Raw genomic sequence first — 16,030 nt, forward strand, 5'->3', positions numbered from 1 at the left:
TGTCCAGGGGATCTTCCCGACCCAGGGATTGAACCCAGGTCTCCCACATTGCAGGCAGACCTCTACCATCTGAGCCACCAGGGAAGCCCCCTTAGTAAAAACAGATAGTAATTAGCAAAACTAGAACTGAAGATTCAGTGAAACGTATTAGATGCCATAGGCCTGACATCAGTCGGGGTGGGGGGGATATTTCTTTTAGAGATCCTCAGTATACTCTGAGATTTTTGTAAATGTCTGGAGATAGTCCTTTTTACCTTGATGAAGCTGTTCACAGCCCAAATGTCTCCAATTTCTGGAGGGACGAGGCAAAGAGAAAAGAGAAATGTTTTAATTTTACCCACAGGTGTAAATCACTAAATTCTTTTAAACCATTAGTGACTTGAGGAGAAGAGCTTTTTTGTATCTGAAAACAAAAATTAGAAGCCAATAATATGTCAGACAAAAAGTCATATTTAGCATATTTAGTCATATTTAGCATATTTAGTCATATTTAGCAGTCTGTTCAATCTCACGTAACCAATCCCTTTGTTCTGTGGTCCTTTCCTGACGACCAAGGACATCAGTAAAAATAATAGTCTGCAAGAAGTTTGTGATGTCTGTATGACCTGTCCAGCAAAGTGGATGCCCCAATCACTGGAGATTGTAGAAAACACATTTTAACAATTTTTTTTTCCTATTGTGAGATATCAACCCTGAAGCCAGGAGAGGCTTTAGCTTATGAAATAAAAGTGAAGTTTGTCAGGGACCCAGGAAAAGCCAAGTGGCCATCTTGGACTTCCCATAGCCCTGACTGTTGGGTTTAAAACCATTGTTTATCCTTTTTAAATTTCCTGATGAAGAGTTAATTTTGTAGAAGCAGAATGATCTTTGTGCATGTTTGCCATAGTCTCCATAGATCATTGTGAGATAACACTCATTCATTTTATCAAAGTAATGAAAGATTTTATAAGCAAGTATGAATCACTTAAAGACAAAGAAATTTACATAATCTGTTATCAAAATCCATATTCCAAGAAAACTTTGTTCTTTTAACAGGAAGAGAAAACCAAATTCCAGATTGGTACCAGCTTATATTCATTGTGAAATAATAGTTTTTAACTTAGTCAAAGTAACAATAAGACTTCAAAGGCAGTTTATGTCTTAAGAAAATGTACCATGCACAAAACTCTTCTTTCACTTGCCACAAACCTTTTTACACTTTTTGTATTCATCACTTTATCTACTTAGCAAATAACCACCTGCAAGTTTAGTCTCACTTTTTAGTAGACTGCAATTTTATTTTTCATACCTTTTTTATTAAAAACATAAATCTCATTTTCCTTAAGAAACCATGAACTGTCTTTTCTATTAGCATTTTGTAGATTGGTGAACATAAATAAAAGTTTTAACTTTTTTTTAATAGAGAACATCTCGGGATGGCACTAAACATATTTATTAATAATCCAAAATCTCTTTAGTTTCTCTGTTACTGTTCAGTAATTAATGTTTCAAAAATCTTTATTTATTTGCAATGACCTAGCGATTTAATAAACTTTTATCATTTAGTTTAGCACAGCCCTAGAAATTTAAGTTATCCCAGTCCTCAGAGATTATTTTAGATAGACATTTCTAAAATATAATTATTTTTAGTAGAGCTTATCTAAAAGTTTTCATCTCATATATATTTGTGTGTGTGTGTTATTTTTAAAGTTCCTTCACTCAAGTTACTTTCCTTGTCGACATATTTAATTTACATTAAGCCTAAGCATAATAAAAGTATTACACAATATTGATGACTCAAGACATAATTAGCCTAACAAACAAAACATTAATGTTAGTTAATATTGAATATTTCTCAGTTCATGTGAACCTGAAATTAAATAGAGCTCATTTATAAGTTAACCTCATATTATCCTAAAACAAAGACACACACTGAGATACAGATAAATTTAGACAGACAGACAGACAGAGATCTCATGGTTTTCCTCTTGAAATTTAAAATGTCTCTTTGCCCCTTCATTGTTTTTTCTTGGTTTGAGTTCTACCAAGTTGTTCATGGCTGGAGTCCCAGATAGAGTGGGCTGTGTATCCCAAGGATATGATAAGAGTTAACTTCAGGTTTTTACCCAGGCCCGTTTTTGTTTCTCAGGCAGAATTGGAGCTCCAAAAAAGTATTTTAACAAGCCAACTTTTTCCTAACTGTACATGCAGGAAGAACCAGTTTTGGAATTTTAAAAAGATTTTATTTTAACCAGTTTTCTCTGAAGTCTAAAGAATATCCTGGCCATTCAGTGTCAAAAATGTCATCTTTTTTTTTTTGTAGTCATAGTTTCATAGCTAAAAAATAAACCAAAGAGTGTTCAAATGGGCTCTGATGACAGGGGTGGCCTAACTGATAAGATGTTGTCCCAGCAGGGATTGTGTCTCTGGGGCGGTGAGGTCTTCTCTTAAAGTAAAGAAAGCCTGTCCTTTAACCTCTGTTTTCTCCCAGGCTCTTATGTAGTGTCGCCTCACCTGTTCCATAAGCACTTGATCTTGAGTTCTCCCCCAGTTTCCACTGCCTATCAATTGATCTGAAGAGATGGGGATCTACCTGGCTTGGTCATGAGCCGTCATAATCAAAGGGGCACCCTCAGCTAGTCCCTGCCCTATTCCCAAGGTGAAAGGAGAATTTACTTCATAGTTCTGAACAGCTTGCTTATGTTCCTTTAATATTTTGAATCTGCTTGTGTACAGCCTCATACACCCCACTAGGATTATTAGGATCTGTCCCAGGAGCTATCCATTCATATATTGTCAATGGAAATGCCATAGCCATAACCTCCAAATCAACCCTCCTGTCGAGCCTGCCAAATGCCTTTCTGGAGGGGCGACAGAACTGCTGTCAGTCCTAAGGAAGGAAAAGCTTGAGCTGCTCCAGCAGTTAAGACAAGAGGGGGAGGAAGAGGAGGCAGAGGAAATTCCTCTTTCTTAAGCAAAGGCACAGAAGGAAGTGCAGCTTGTTCTACCCCCTTGGGCTCTGTATATTCAGGTCCTCCCTCTGATGGGGTTTCACATTCATCCTCACTCCCTTCTGAGCTTTTAGGGGTCTGAAGAGTTTCCAAAATGGATTTTATCAGTGTCCAAGTTGACCGGATAGATGCAGGCAAGGGCACTCCCTTGCAAAGAAGTTTCTCTAACTCACTACCTACGTTTTCCCATGTTCCTAAATCTAAAGAAGGGAACCACCAGGAGTGTTTCTCAATGGTTTGTAAAAGCTCCAATAGCCGGCCCTCACTGATTTTTGCCCCCTCCTCCACCCCGCCGCCCCGCCTCTTTTAAAAGCTGCCTTACAAGGCATATATACGGCGGGTGTTGTTCCAAGCTTTCTGAATTTTCCATGCTTAACCCGGGTTTCAGTGCCTGAGAGAGTGTTACTTACTGCAAAGGGGGATTTCCAGAGGCCTCACCCCACTCTTCCTCGGGACCCTGCTGCGATTGTTCAACTTTAGCTTCTCTCTCGGCGACCCTTCACTTTTGAGCCCACGTTGGGCTCCACTTGCTGCAGCCAGCGCAGCAGGTAGGGATTGAAAGTGGTTACCACACAGTTTGGAAAAAGGAAACTAGAGACAGAATTAAAGTTGTTTTTTTTTAATTAATTAATTTATTTTAATTGGAGGCTAATTACGTTAAAATATTGTAGTGGTTTTTGCCATACATTGACATGAATCAGCCATGGGTGTAGATGTGTTCCCCATCCTTAACCCCCCTCCACTTCCCTCCCCATCCCACTCCTCCCCTCAGGGTCATCCCAGTGCTCCAGCTCTGAGCACCCTGCCTTATGCATTGAACCTGGACTGGTGATCTGTTTCACATATAATAATTTACATGTTTCAATGCTATTCTCTCAAATCATCCTACCCTCGCCTTCTCCCAGAGTCCAAAAGACTGTTCTCTACATCTGTGTCTCTTTTGCTATCTCGCACATGGTCATCGTTACCATCTTTCTAAATTCCATATATGTGTCTTAGTATACTGTATTAGTGTTTTAAAGATGGGACCAGGGGACTCATGACCTCTAGGATCAAGAGCCCTGCTGACCGAGTCCACATCGCTTTTATTGAGCTCTCGTTATGCAGAAAGTGTCTGGTTTTTAGATAACATAAGGTTCCCATGCCCCCAGTCACATCCCAGAGTTCATGCTCTTCTCTGTACTTTTATGTTACCTCCTAGTCCCAAGGGCATCACACGGCCAGGGGCAGCAATCTTCACAGGAACATCGGAAGAACCATCAGTGTGTGCACAAGCCGCGTTCTGAACTTGCGCTGACCTGGCATTCCAAGGTCCACACCGTGTTCCTCCTTAGCTTATCAAAGCATGACAACCCCAACTAATCAGCCCGATGGGCTTTTAGTTTAGATTATACTTAGTTGCTATATCTGACTTTTATTCTTTACCTATGCTGTTCTTCTCATGGCTTAGCCAGAACGACAGGTAACTGACTATTAACCCTTGCATCCCCCTTCTCATATTTCACGGGGAGATGAGGACTTCGTGGAAGGTTCTGGGCTCGCCTCCAGGACAGGACAGACACACAGTCTCCCTCCCCGTGAGGGGCAAGTCTTCCCACGTCTCTCCTCCTCCACCCACTCCTTCCTTTCCTCCCTGTCCGGCTGTCCCCCAGCAGGCCTACACGCCCTGCAGTTGCCCAGTTTCAAGACCCACGGAAGCACCCAGAGTCAGCAACGCAGACATCGTTGGTTTAATGGATGGGGGGCTTACACATGGGGAGCAGGGTCCTGGGGCGACACCCACACTCACAGTGCTGCCAAGGCAGCAGGTCCTGCTCCCAGGGGCAGGGGGAGGTTATCAGTTACAGGGGCCACTGAACCGGGTGGGCTCATCGGTTGCCAGGGAAACCAGCAGAGGGGCAGGCCCCTCACTGCCCCCTTAGTAAGATCTATCACCAGGCGGGCCTGGGACAAGAATTGTAGGAAGAAAGGTCAGGTGAGTGGATGGACGGGAGGCAAGCCCTGGTGGAGCCAGGGAGGGACAGAGAGCAAGAGGACCACCATCTTCAGTGGTCAGAACCTCTGGACTAGGGGCAGAGGTGACCTGCCATGGCCCAGGCTGCCCTCATTTAATTAACTGATTAATTTTAAAAAATTGTATTGGGAAAAACTACAATGTTGCCCTAGTTTCTGCCGTACAGCAAAGTGAATCAGTCACATGTTTACATATATCCCTTCCTTGAATTACACTGAGTAGAGTTCCCTCTGCTCTACAGTTGGTCCTCATTAGTTATCTATCTTATACATGTGTTTGTGCTCACTCCCTCAGCCGTGTCAAACTCTTTGCAACCCCATGGACCGTAGCCCGCCAGGCTCCTCTTTCCATAAAATTTTCCAGGCAAGGATACTGGAGCCAGTTGCCATTTCCTTCTCCAGGGAGTCTTGCTGACCCAGCGATCAAACCTGAGTCTCCTGCATTGGCAGGTGGATTCTTTACACTGCCCCACCAGGGAAGCCCATCTTGTGCGTTCAGATCAGTTCAGTCGCTCAGTCGTGTCCGACTCTTTGTGACCCCATGGACTGCAGGCTTCCCTGTCCATCACCAACTCCCGGAGCTTGCTCAAATCCATGTCCATTGAGTTGGTTCCCATTCAACCATCTCATCCTCTGTCATCCGCTTCTCCTGCCTTCAATCTTTCCCAGCATCAGGGTCTTTACCAATGAGTTAGTTCTTCGCATCAGGTGGCTAAGTATTGGAGTTTCAGCTTCAGCATCAGTCTTGCAATGAATAGTCAGGAATGATTTCCTTGAGGATTGACTGGTTTGATCTCCTTGAAGTCCCAGGGACTCTCAAGAGTCTTTTCCAACACCACAGTTCAAAAGCATCAATACTTCAGCGCTCAGCTTTCTTTATAGTCCAAATCTCACATCCATGCATGACTACTAGAAAAACCATAACTTTAACTAGATGGACATTTATCAGCAAAGTAATGCCTCTCTGCTTTTTAATAAGCTGTCTAGGTTGGTCATATCTTTTGTTCCAAGGAGCAAGTGTCATTTAATTTCATGGCTGCAGTCACCATCTGCAGTGATTTTGGAGCCCCGCAAAATAAAGTCAGCCACTGTTTCCATTGTTTGCCCATCTATTTGCCATGAAGTGATGGAACTGGATATCATGATCTTTATTTTTTGAATGTTGAGTTTTAAGCCAAATTTTCACTCTCTTCTTTCACTTTCATCAAGAGGCTCTTGTTCTTCTTTGCTTTCTGCCATATGGGTGTTGTCATCTGCATATCTGAGGTTATTGATATTTCTCCCGGCAGTCTTGATTCCAGCTTGTGCTTCATCCAGCCCGGCATTTCACATGATGTACTCTGCGTGTAAGTTAAATAAGCAGGGTGACAATAAGCAGGGTGACAATATACAGCCTTGAGGCACTCCTTTCCCAAATTGGAACCAGTCTTGTTCCATGTTCTGTTCTAACTGTTGCTTCCTAACCTGCATACAGATTTCTCAGGAGGCAGGTCAGGTGGTCTGGTATTCCCATCTCTTTAATAATTTTCCACAGTTTGTTGTGATCCATACTGTCAAAGGCTTTGGCATAGTCAATAAAACAGAATTAGATGTTTTTCTGGAACTCTCTTGTTTTTTCCATGATCCAATGGATGTTGGCAATTTGATCTCTGGTTCCTCTGCCTTTTCTAAATTCCGCTTGAACATCTAGAAGTTCACAGTTCACATACTGTTGAAGCCTGGCTTGGAGCATTTTGAGCATTACGTTGCTAGTGTGTGAGATGGGTGCAGTTGTGTGGTAGTTTGAACATTCTTTGGGATTGGAATGAAAACTGACCTTTTCCAGTCCTGTGGCCACAGCTGAGTTTTCCAAATTTGCTGACATATTGAGTGCAGCACTTTAACAGCATCATCTTTTAGGACCTGAAATAGCTCAGCTGGAATTCTATCACCTCCACTAGCTTTGTTCATAGTGATGGTTCCTAAGGCCCATTTGACTTTACATCCCAGGATGTCTGGCTCCAGGTGTGTCATCACACCATTGTGGTTATCTGGGTCATGAAGATCTTTTTTGTATAATTCTTCTGTGTATTCTTGGCACCTCTTCTTAATATCTTCTGCTTCTATCAGGTCCATATGATTTCTGTCCTTTATTGAGCCCATCTTTGCCTGAAATGTTCCCTTGGTATCTCTAATTTTCTTGAAGAGATCTCTAATCTTTCCCATTCTGTTGTTTTCTTCTATTTCTTTGCATCAGTCACTGAAGGAGACTTTCTTATCTCTCCTTGCTTTTCTTTGGAACTCTGCATTCAGGTGGGTTTATCTTACTTTTTCTCCTTTGCCTTTAGCTTCCCTTCTTTTCTCAGCTATTTTGTACACACATTATTAATGTGTATCTTATACACAGTAGTGTATATACATATCAATCCTAATCTCCTAATCCATCCTATCCCCCACTTTCCTCCTTGCTCTCTCATTTTATTTACTTCTCCCTTTATCCCCACTTCCCTATCTGACATCACCCACTGTCCGCCAGCCCTCTGATGCATCTAATGACATCCTTCTGTTGAACACCTACTTGCATCCCAGCTTGTCCTGTTTTTCAGGCCTGCATTTCGGTGCTGCGTGGACCTGCTTCTTGGTGTCACTTAGCGCCATGGCTGAGGCCCTGTCTGGCTGTGGGTGCCTCTCCTCTGAGGCTGCTCAGGCTGCATGGTGCCTGGGGCTCGAGTTCTCGAGTTTTCCTCTTCTTTCTCTCTTGGGAGTGGGGGCCGGCTCCCCGTTGCCTCCAGCTTGTCACCATACAGATGCTGTGTAGGAGGCATCCCCACAGGTCTCCTCATGGACATGGCTGAGACTTTTTTTAGTATTTACATACCCAGGAGTGGAACCATAGCGCACCTGTCAGTTCAGGTGACTCCATTGAGCCTGACAGCTTTCCAGAACTGGCTCCTGTCTCCCGCCATCCTCAGCAACACTCGCAGTTCCCAGCTTTCCAAATTTCCCAGAGGGACAGGCACAAAGTGGCAAGTTGCTGCTGTGACGAGCATTTCTCAGGCTTCCAATGACCTTTGGAACATCAAGCCCAATTGAGACAGCTACAGTCAACCCCCCATCTGTGGGAGATTGCTTCCAGGACCTCTGCAGATGCCAAAATGCACAGATGCTCAGGTGCCTTATATAAAATGGTACAAGTTCTGCATGTTACCCACCCACATCCTCCTTTATACTTCATCTCTTTTTCTTTCAATTTTATTATCATATAATTGATATACAGGCGGATTCTTTACCAGCTGAGCTACCAGGGAATCCCATAATTGATATACAGCACTGGAGACGTTTGGAGGCTTCTCTGGTGGTCAGTAGTAAAAAATCCACCCGGCAATGCAAGAGACATGGGTTCAGTCCCTGGGTCGGTCAGGAAGATCCCCTGGAGAAGGGCGTGGCAACCCACTCCAGTATCCTTGCCTGGATAATCCCATGGACAGAGGAGCCTGGTGGGCTACAGTCTACAGGGTCACAGAGTCTGACATGACTGAGCAACTAAACAGGCAAGTATAAGTTTAAGGTATGCAGCATGATGACCAGACTTACATACATCATGAGATGGTTTGCACAAGTTAGTAAATATCCACCACCTCATATAAACACAAAATTAAAGACATAGAAAAAAATTTGTGATGAGAACACTGAGGATTTGCTGTCTTAACAACCCTCCTACACACTTTAAATCGTAGCTAGGTTAAGTATAAAGCCTAGTACAATGTAAATGATATGTCGATAGTTGTAAATACAATGTAAATGCTAAGTAAAGCATTGCCTGCCAGATGCAAATTCAAGTTTTGCTTTTTGGGTCTTTCAGGAATTTTTTTAAATCTTTTAAGTTCCTGGTTGGTTGAGTCCAAGATGTGGAATCCATGGAGAGAGGAGGGAGGGCCGACCTTATTTTTCTTTCTGAAGGGCAGGAGGAGGAACAAGGGCCAGTTGAGGGGAGGAGCCCCAACTCCCTGGTACCCAAGCACGCTAGGCCATCATGCAGCTGTGCTTTTCGGAGAGCTGCCGGCTCCCGCTTTCCTTCCACCTGCTCTCAGCTGGGAGTCTGCTGCTCCTGCCTCTGGCACCTATCATGTAGGTGCACATAGAGATCAGACCTGGGGCTCAACGGCCTGTTGTTGCCAGAGCCGGAAAAAGAAGGGCGAGGAGTGACTGCCCGCTAGTTTAGTGTCACCGCAGGGTACCAGGGGTTAATGCAATCACTCCTGAGGCTCCAGTAGGTCTGGAATATACATGCTAATGATGGTCATTGGGTGGCTTCCCAGGTTGCAGTAGTGGTAAAGACCCTGCTTGCCAGTGCAGGTAGATGTAAGAGATGTGGGTTCAATCCCTGGGTAGGGAAGATACCCTGGAGGAGGGCATGGCAACCCACTCCAGTATTCTTGCCTGGAGAATCGCATGGACAGAGAAGCCTGTTGGGATACAGTCCATAGGGTCACAAAGAGTCCGACACAACTGAAGCAACTTAAAACACACACAGTAGTCATTGGGTGGTTACCCTCTTCCTTTTGGTGGTGGTTTTAGAACCTGTAAAACAACTCAGTGCTGTGCATGAGATACTCTTATCCCTGTTGTGTACTTCAGGGAGGAACTAAAGATTCTGTCACTGCCATATCGCTGATTTACTGTTTAAATTGTTACCACTTCTCCTGGCCCAACTGCTGCTTTTGTCACTATATGGTCACATATACCTTCAATCATTAATTCTTGAGTCAGGCTGTTGTGACTCTGGGGGGTCCTGGGAGACTCAGCTTTTCTACAGACAAGAGGCAGGCAGAGGACTCGGGCTGGGGGGAGGGTGGGGATCCATCCCAGGGAGGCCCCACAGGGTCCTGCTCCATTCCATATTTGTTCAACATCCTGATGGAGGAGCTGCTTATGCTGCACACCCACTAGGTGCTGGGGGTGCGGTGAAAATAAACAGATGACATCCTTGTCCTCAAGGAGAAGCTGTCTTTAAAAAAACTATGGGGTGTTAAACAGTGATGAGGGCTAAGCAAAAGAAAATAAAACAGGGCAATCTGGACAGTGTGAGGTGGGATGGAGCTTTGGTTAGTGATGTGAGTAGCGCAAGTGAGGGGAAGAAAGATGTGAAGAGATAAGTGTGATGTTGGGGTGCACCAGGAGTGGGCATGCACCAACATCCCCATGATCCCCAAGCAGCTCAGCCCTGGTCCAGCTCAGCCCCATGGCACTCAGCCATCACAGGACTCACGGGTAGTCCTGACTCCCCCAGCAGGGCCTCCCAGTCACCCTGCCGGCCGAGCTTTCATCCAGGTAGATGAAACAGAAGAGCGCTGCATGGACCCATAAGGCAGCACATCCCCACTCAAACTGGAGGAGTGGGTGCACTTTCTGATTTTTTTTCTGGAGACTCAGGATTAAAATTTGAGCCCAGCACAAGACCATGGGTTCTGTGGATGATGCCAGACAGCCACACCTGTGAAAGGAGGGAGACACGAGTGGTAGTGATGGCAACAAGGCACCCAGTAGTGGGAGATGCAGGTACTGCCTGGGGCTGGCTGACCCCACCCTCCCCGATTGCTGACCTCTACTGCTGGGCAAGACATCTCCAGGGACTGCCACCACTGACAACAGCCCAGGCAGAAAACCTCAGTGTCTCACACTTGAGGGAAAGGAGAGGGATCGGCCAGGGCCAGAGTGGTGTTGTGGAGGCAGTCTGAACGTGGGTTGGAAAAGAGTTTCCAGACCCAGAGCATCTCAGAAGGGAGTGAGTTTATAGAGAACAAAGAGCAGACGTAATGTGGGTGCTGCGAGCTAGCAGGCCAATACCTCCTGACAGACCAGGGAGAGCTGACCCCTTTCGTGGGTTAGTAGCCAATTTTTAAAGCCTCAAGACAAAGAAAATTCCTGCTGGAATGGTGGCATTAGGTGATTGGTTAGGGTGAGCACTGGGGAGGGCATTTTTGTCTAATAATGGCTCAGGAAGCCTGTTCATGAGGATCAAAGGCGGGGTGGGGGGGGTGGGGGCAGGGATGGGCTTTTGGCAACGATTACAAAGGGGCTCGGTCAGCTTCAGAGGTGACCTTGTTTCTGGGCTTTAATTCTGGCCTTGGTACAAGGTCTTGCACCTGTGGCCTGGGGACAGGACTAACAATGGTCAAGAGTGTGTGTGTGTGTATATTTCAGGTGTATAAATTCAGAAGCTGGATAGATGTTCCACAGGCTACTGGTTGGTTCACCAGCACGCTTAAAGATTAAGAGTGATTCCCAACTCCTTTTAAATGGTTCCATCTACTCAGCATCCCCTCCTTTTGCATATTTGCTATTTGAGAACAAAAGCAGGTTGAATTAGCTTCACATCTTCCCAGTTTTCCTCTACCACTATTGGCATGGGAGGCCATTCCCTCCTCTGGGGGATCTTCCCAACCCAGGAATTAAACCAAGGTCTCCTGCACTGTAGGTGGATTCTTCAGCATCTGAGCCACCTGGGAAGCCCTCTACCACTACTGGGATTTGCCAATATGAAGTCCTGGGGCAGACAAACTGCCGTTCATGGCCAAGCAGTGGATTCTTCTGATCAATACTGTGTGATGCTAACTGTTATATTCCTGTTTGTTGCAGCCCCAACCCCCAAAAGGCAAAAATGTGATCACTGGTCCCCGTGTCCCGCAGACACCTACGCATACCGGTTGCTCAGCGGGGGTGGCAGGGACAAATACGCCAAGATCTGCTTTGAGGATGAGATGTAAGTATCAGTGCAAGAAAAAAAGCCTAGCTCCCCCACGTGGTTGTTTGCCTTCTCTGAGGCTGAAAAGTGAAAGTGAAAGTCGCTCAGTTGTGTCTGACTCTTTCTGACCCTATGGACTCCTCTGTCCATGGCATTCTCCAGGGAAGAATGCTGGAGTGAGTTGCCATTTCCTTCTCCAGGGGATCTTCCCAGCCCAGGGATCAAACTCAGGTCTCCTGCGTTGCAGGCAGAATCTGAAACTGACTAGGCAGCAAGTCTGTCCCAGGAGAGAAGGGCATGTCCTTGACTTTAGGCAGAGGCTAGGGGCATCCGAGGGGAGCTGAGAAAGCCCGCTGTGCCCACGGTGGGATGGGGACACATGGATTTTCTCTTGTGGTTTTATGTGTCACATGTTGAGCTTCCATTTGACAGCAGTCAGCACAAAACTCAGGGCTTCCCAGGCGGCATTAGTGGTAAAGAATCCATCTGTCAATGCAGAAAATGTAAGAGATGTGGGAGTTCAGTCCCTGAGTCTGGAAGATTCCCTGGAGAAGGAAATGGCAACCCACTCCAGTATTCTTGCCTGGAGAATCCCATGGACAGTGAAGCCTGGTGGGCTCCAGTTCATAGGATCACAGAGTCAGAAACAACTGAAGCGACTTAGCACGCTCACACACACACAGCACAAACTTCAGTATGTATTTTGTACTCTAGCCTTTCAAAGTCAGGGAAACACCAAACTCAGGACATAGTTGTCCTTGCATTTGGGTTTTGAGTCTCACCCTCCTGGAATAAAGTCAGTGTCATCTCTCCCTGCAGCCCACACCCCTTGCTCAACTCAGTCTAGATTCCCTGCAACTGCCTCACCCTTAATAGCCCATTTAATCCCTGGCACTTGGAACTGTCCTAGCCCAGCGTGTTCCATGGCTAGAGCTGCATAACAAAGTACACAGACAGGGCAGCATAAGCAATGGACGTTCATTCTCTCACACTGGAAGCCAAAGGTCAAGATCAAGGTGTGGGCAGGGCTGGTTCCCTCTGGGGCTGCTAGGGAACGTCTGTCTCAGCCTCTCCCCTTGACTTGCAGATGGCACTTTCTCCCTGGGTCTTTACATCGCCTCCCTCCTTGTGTCTTGGTCCCAACTTCCCCTCTTTAAAAGGACACCAGTCATATTGGATTGCTGTTGTTGTTCACTCACTAAGTCATGTTCAGTCTATTGTGACCCCATGGACTGCAGCTCATCAGGATCCTTGTTCTTCACTGTCTCCTGGAGCTTGCTGAAGCTCCTGTCCATTAAGTCGGATGCCATCCAACCTTCTCATCCTCTGTCGCCCCCTTCTGCTCCTGCCTTCAATCTTTCCCAGCATCAGGGTCTTTTCCAATGAGTTGGTTCTTTGCATGAGGTGACCAAAGTATTAGAGCTTCAGCTTCAGCATCAGTTCTTCCAAAGAATATTCAGGGTTGATTTCCTTTAGGATTGACTGGTTTGATCTCCTTGCAGTCCAAGGGACTCTCAGGCATCTTCTCCAACACTACAATTTGAAAGCATTAATTCTTCGATGCTCCTCCTTCTTTATGGTCCAAATCTCACATCCATACATGATGATTGCTGGAAAAACTATAGCTTTGACTAGACGGACCTTTGTCAGCAAAATGATGTCTCTACTTTTTAATACACTGTCTAGGTTTGTCATAACTTTTCTTCCAAGGATCAAGTGTCTTTTAATTTCATGGCTGCAGTCACTGTCCACAGTGATTTTGGAGCTCATGAAAATAAGATCTGTCACTGTTTCCACATTTTCCCCTTCTGTTTGCCATGAAGTGATGGGACCAGATTCCATGATCTTAGTTTTTTGAATGTTGAGTTTTAGGCCAGCTTTTTCACTTTCCTCTTTCACTCTCATCAACAGGCTGTTTCATATTGGATTAGGGTCACTCTAAAGATCTTTTTTTAACTGAGTCATCTCCTTAAAGGTCCTGTATCCAAATAAGGTCACATTCTGAGGCTCTTAGGATTAGTATAACAATTGAACTTTGAGGGAACTCAGGGTTACCCACAACACCCAACTTCAGGATGGTTTGGGTGATTAAGTGATTACTGCAGATAAAATAAACTGAGCGCTCCTAACCCTGAGCAGGAGGCCATTTGGAGTCATCCCACTAATCCCCCCAAACCAGGCCCACCTTCCCTTCTTTGTTGGTCGCTTGTTGCCCAGAGCACTTGGCTCGCCTGCATTTTCCTCCCTCCATCTTAGTCATTTGTCTCTGCACGTACCTTGTCCACCAGGGAGCGGGCAGCACGTTTAGAGAGGGGGTCAGATTCAGTTTCATACGCCTTACTCAGTCCTGGCCTATCCCTTGTTCAGTATTTGTGAGTTGGGTAAAAATAGCCCCTCTGCAGGTCCATCCCTTCTCTAAGCCCCACTCACTCTGCCAGAGAGCTTACTGACAAACGTTCATCCACCAATGAACCCCCAGGGGTGAGGCACTCAGTGGAGGGATCCTGACACAGAACTTGTGGCTGATGCCCAAGAAGCTGATTTCACAGTTCAGGGTTCTCCACCTCAACTCCATGAACGCATGGGGCTGCTGGTTCTGTGCAGTGGGGGCCACACTGGGCATTGCAGGCTTGGCAATTCCCCAGGCCTCCACCCACTGGGTGCCATAGAACCTTCCCCCTCCCTCTGGCTATGACAACAGCACTCATCCCAGATATTGTCACATGTCCCCAGGGTGGCATAATCCTACTCCCCACCTCATTAAGAGCCCCTGGTATAGGAGAGAACAAGATAGCAGAGGAGTAAGTGAACGTGGAGCACATCTCTCTCCACAGATACATCAGGAACACACCTTCAGACACAGAAATGCATGCAGAACACCAGTTGAGAATGGACAGGAGTACCTGACCAGTGGAAAAGAATATATAGAACCACACAAAACTCGGTAGCACGAAGGAACTACAGGGGAAAATAGTGTTAGTAGGACTGGACCTGCTCTCAGCAGGTAGGGGACTAAAGCAGGAGTTCGATCCCCACATGGGGGCAAATTGTCCGAGTCAGAGGAGAAACATTTAAGGCTGAGAGTGAAACAGCTGAGCTGTGGCAGCCTAAACGGAATGAAAATCAGACAGTCCTTGCCACAGCCACACATACCCCAGACAGGGATGCCAGTCCTCTGGAAGGCGCAGCAGCTGGGAGCTGGAGTTTAGGGATTGTGGAGCAAATCCCAGGGTGAGAACTGCTGTTGACTGTAGAGAGACGGATGAAGGGGATGTGAGGGAGGAGATTGTCGTGGGAAAAGCCTGTGGAGGAAAGCCGGGAGCAAGGCAATACTGCTGAGTCACACGTACAGGGTGGAGACATAACCTCGCTCCCCCTACACGCCAGCATTGGCAGCTGAACAATAGAGAGGCTGGCACATCAAACGCCTGAGGCACTGAACCACAGAGTAGGACCCCACCCAGGGCGCCCCTTTAAGTGATTGATGTGCCAATCTACAGTGTAGGACAGCCAGGGGGGCCCCTCTATGTGTCTGATGCACCAAACAACAGAGAAGGACGCCAGGCAAGGGAGCCCTCTTAGTGCCTGAATGGGCGGAGCTATGGAGAAAGACTGGCCAAAAAGGCCTTCTGATTGCCAGCTACACAAGGTTGAAAAAAGACTCTGATACGGCCATAACTCCTGCAGTGGAGGCCGTCCGTGTCCCTGCACCCTTGGGGCCACCAGGGTCGCCTCAAATCAAGCAGCTGCACCACCTTCATGCTCAGCTCTCACTGGGGCAGAGCGGCCACAGGCAAAAAAATGTCTTGCATCTATGCGCTTAGGGTCGCTTTGGTAGTGTCCGACTCTTTGTGACCCTTAGACTGTGGCCTGCCAGGCTTCTGTCAGGGAGGGGGATTCTCCAGGCAAGGATACTGGAACGTATTGGCCAATACCCTTCTAGATCACTATATTTCCTGCTGCCCTAGCCGCCAACCTCCCTGAGTACCTGGTGCCGCCAGAACCCCTGCGACCCAAGCAGGTACACCACCTCCACACCTGGCCCTCACAGGGGCAAACCCAAGCCCTCCAGGGCAGCCTCAGGAGCAAACGTCAGTGGACGACCCACATACAGAGGTGGAAATAAAACCACAATTGAAACCCAGGGGCAGTGTGGCTAAGGAAGAAGACCCAAACCTTCCCACCAGCTGTACAAGCTGCAGATTAAATCCACACGATCAACGAGTTGATCTATGGATTATATAAATGGCCTATGGAATATATAAAAGGCCATTGAGAGCTCTCACAAAAGAAAAAGCATGAG

General features: G+C 46.4%; 1 protein-coding gene across 1 annotated transcript in view; it reads left to right on the forward strand.

The window, feature by feature from the left end:
- FAM3B (FAM3 metabolism regulating signaling molecule B) overlaps positions 1–16,030 on the forward strand; it is a 60,895-nt gene that overhangs the window by 13,874 nt on the left and 30,991 nt on the right. The window contains exon 3 of the mRNA XM_065943266.1: positions 11,622–11,745. Within this exon, the coding sequence (XP_065799338.1) occupies positions 11,622–11,745 (124 nt within the window). The remainder of the gene's footprint in view (positions 1–11,621; positions 11,746–16,030) is intronic.

Source organism: Muntiacus reevesi, chromosome 8 (assembly GCF_963930625.1).
Source record: "Muntiacus reevesi chromosome 8, mMunRee1.1, whole genome shotgun sequence".
Classification (NCBI taxonomy): Eukaryota; Metazoa; Chordata; class Mammalia; order Artiodactyla; family Cervidae; genus Muntiacus; species Muntiacus reevesi.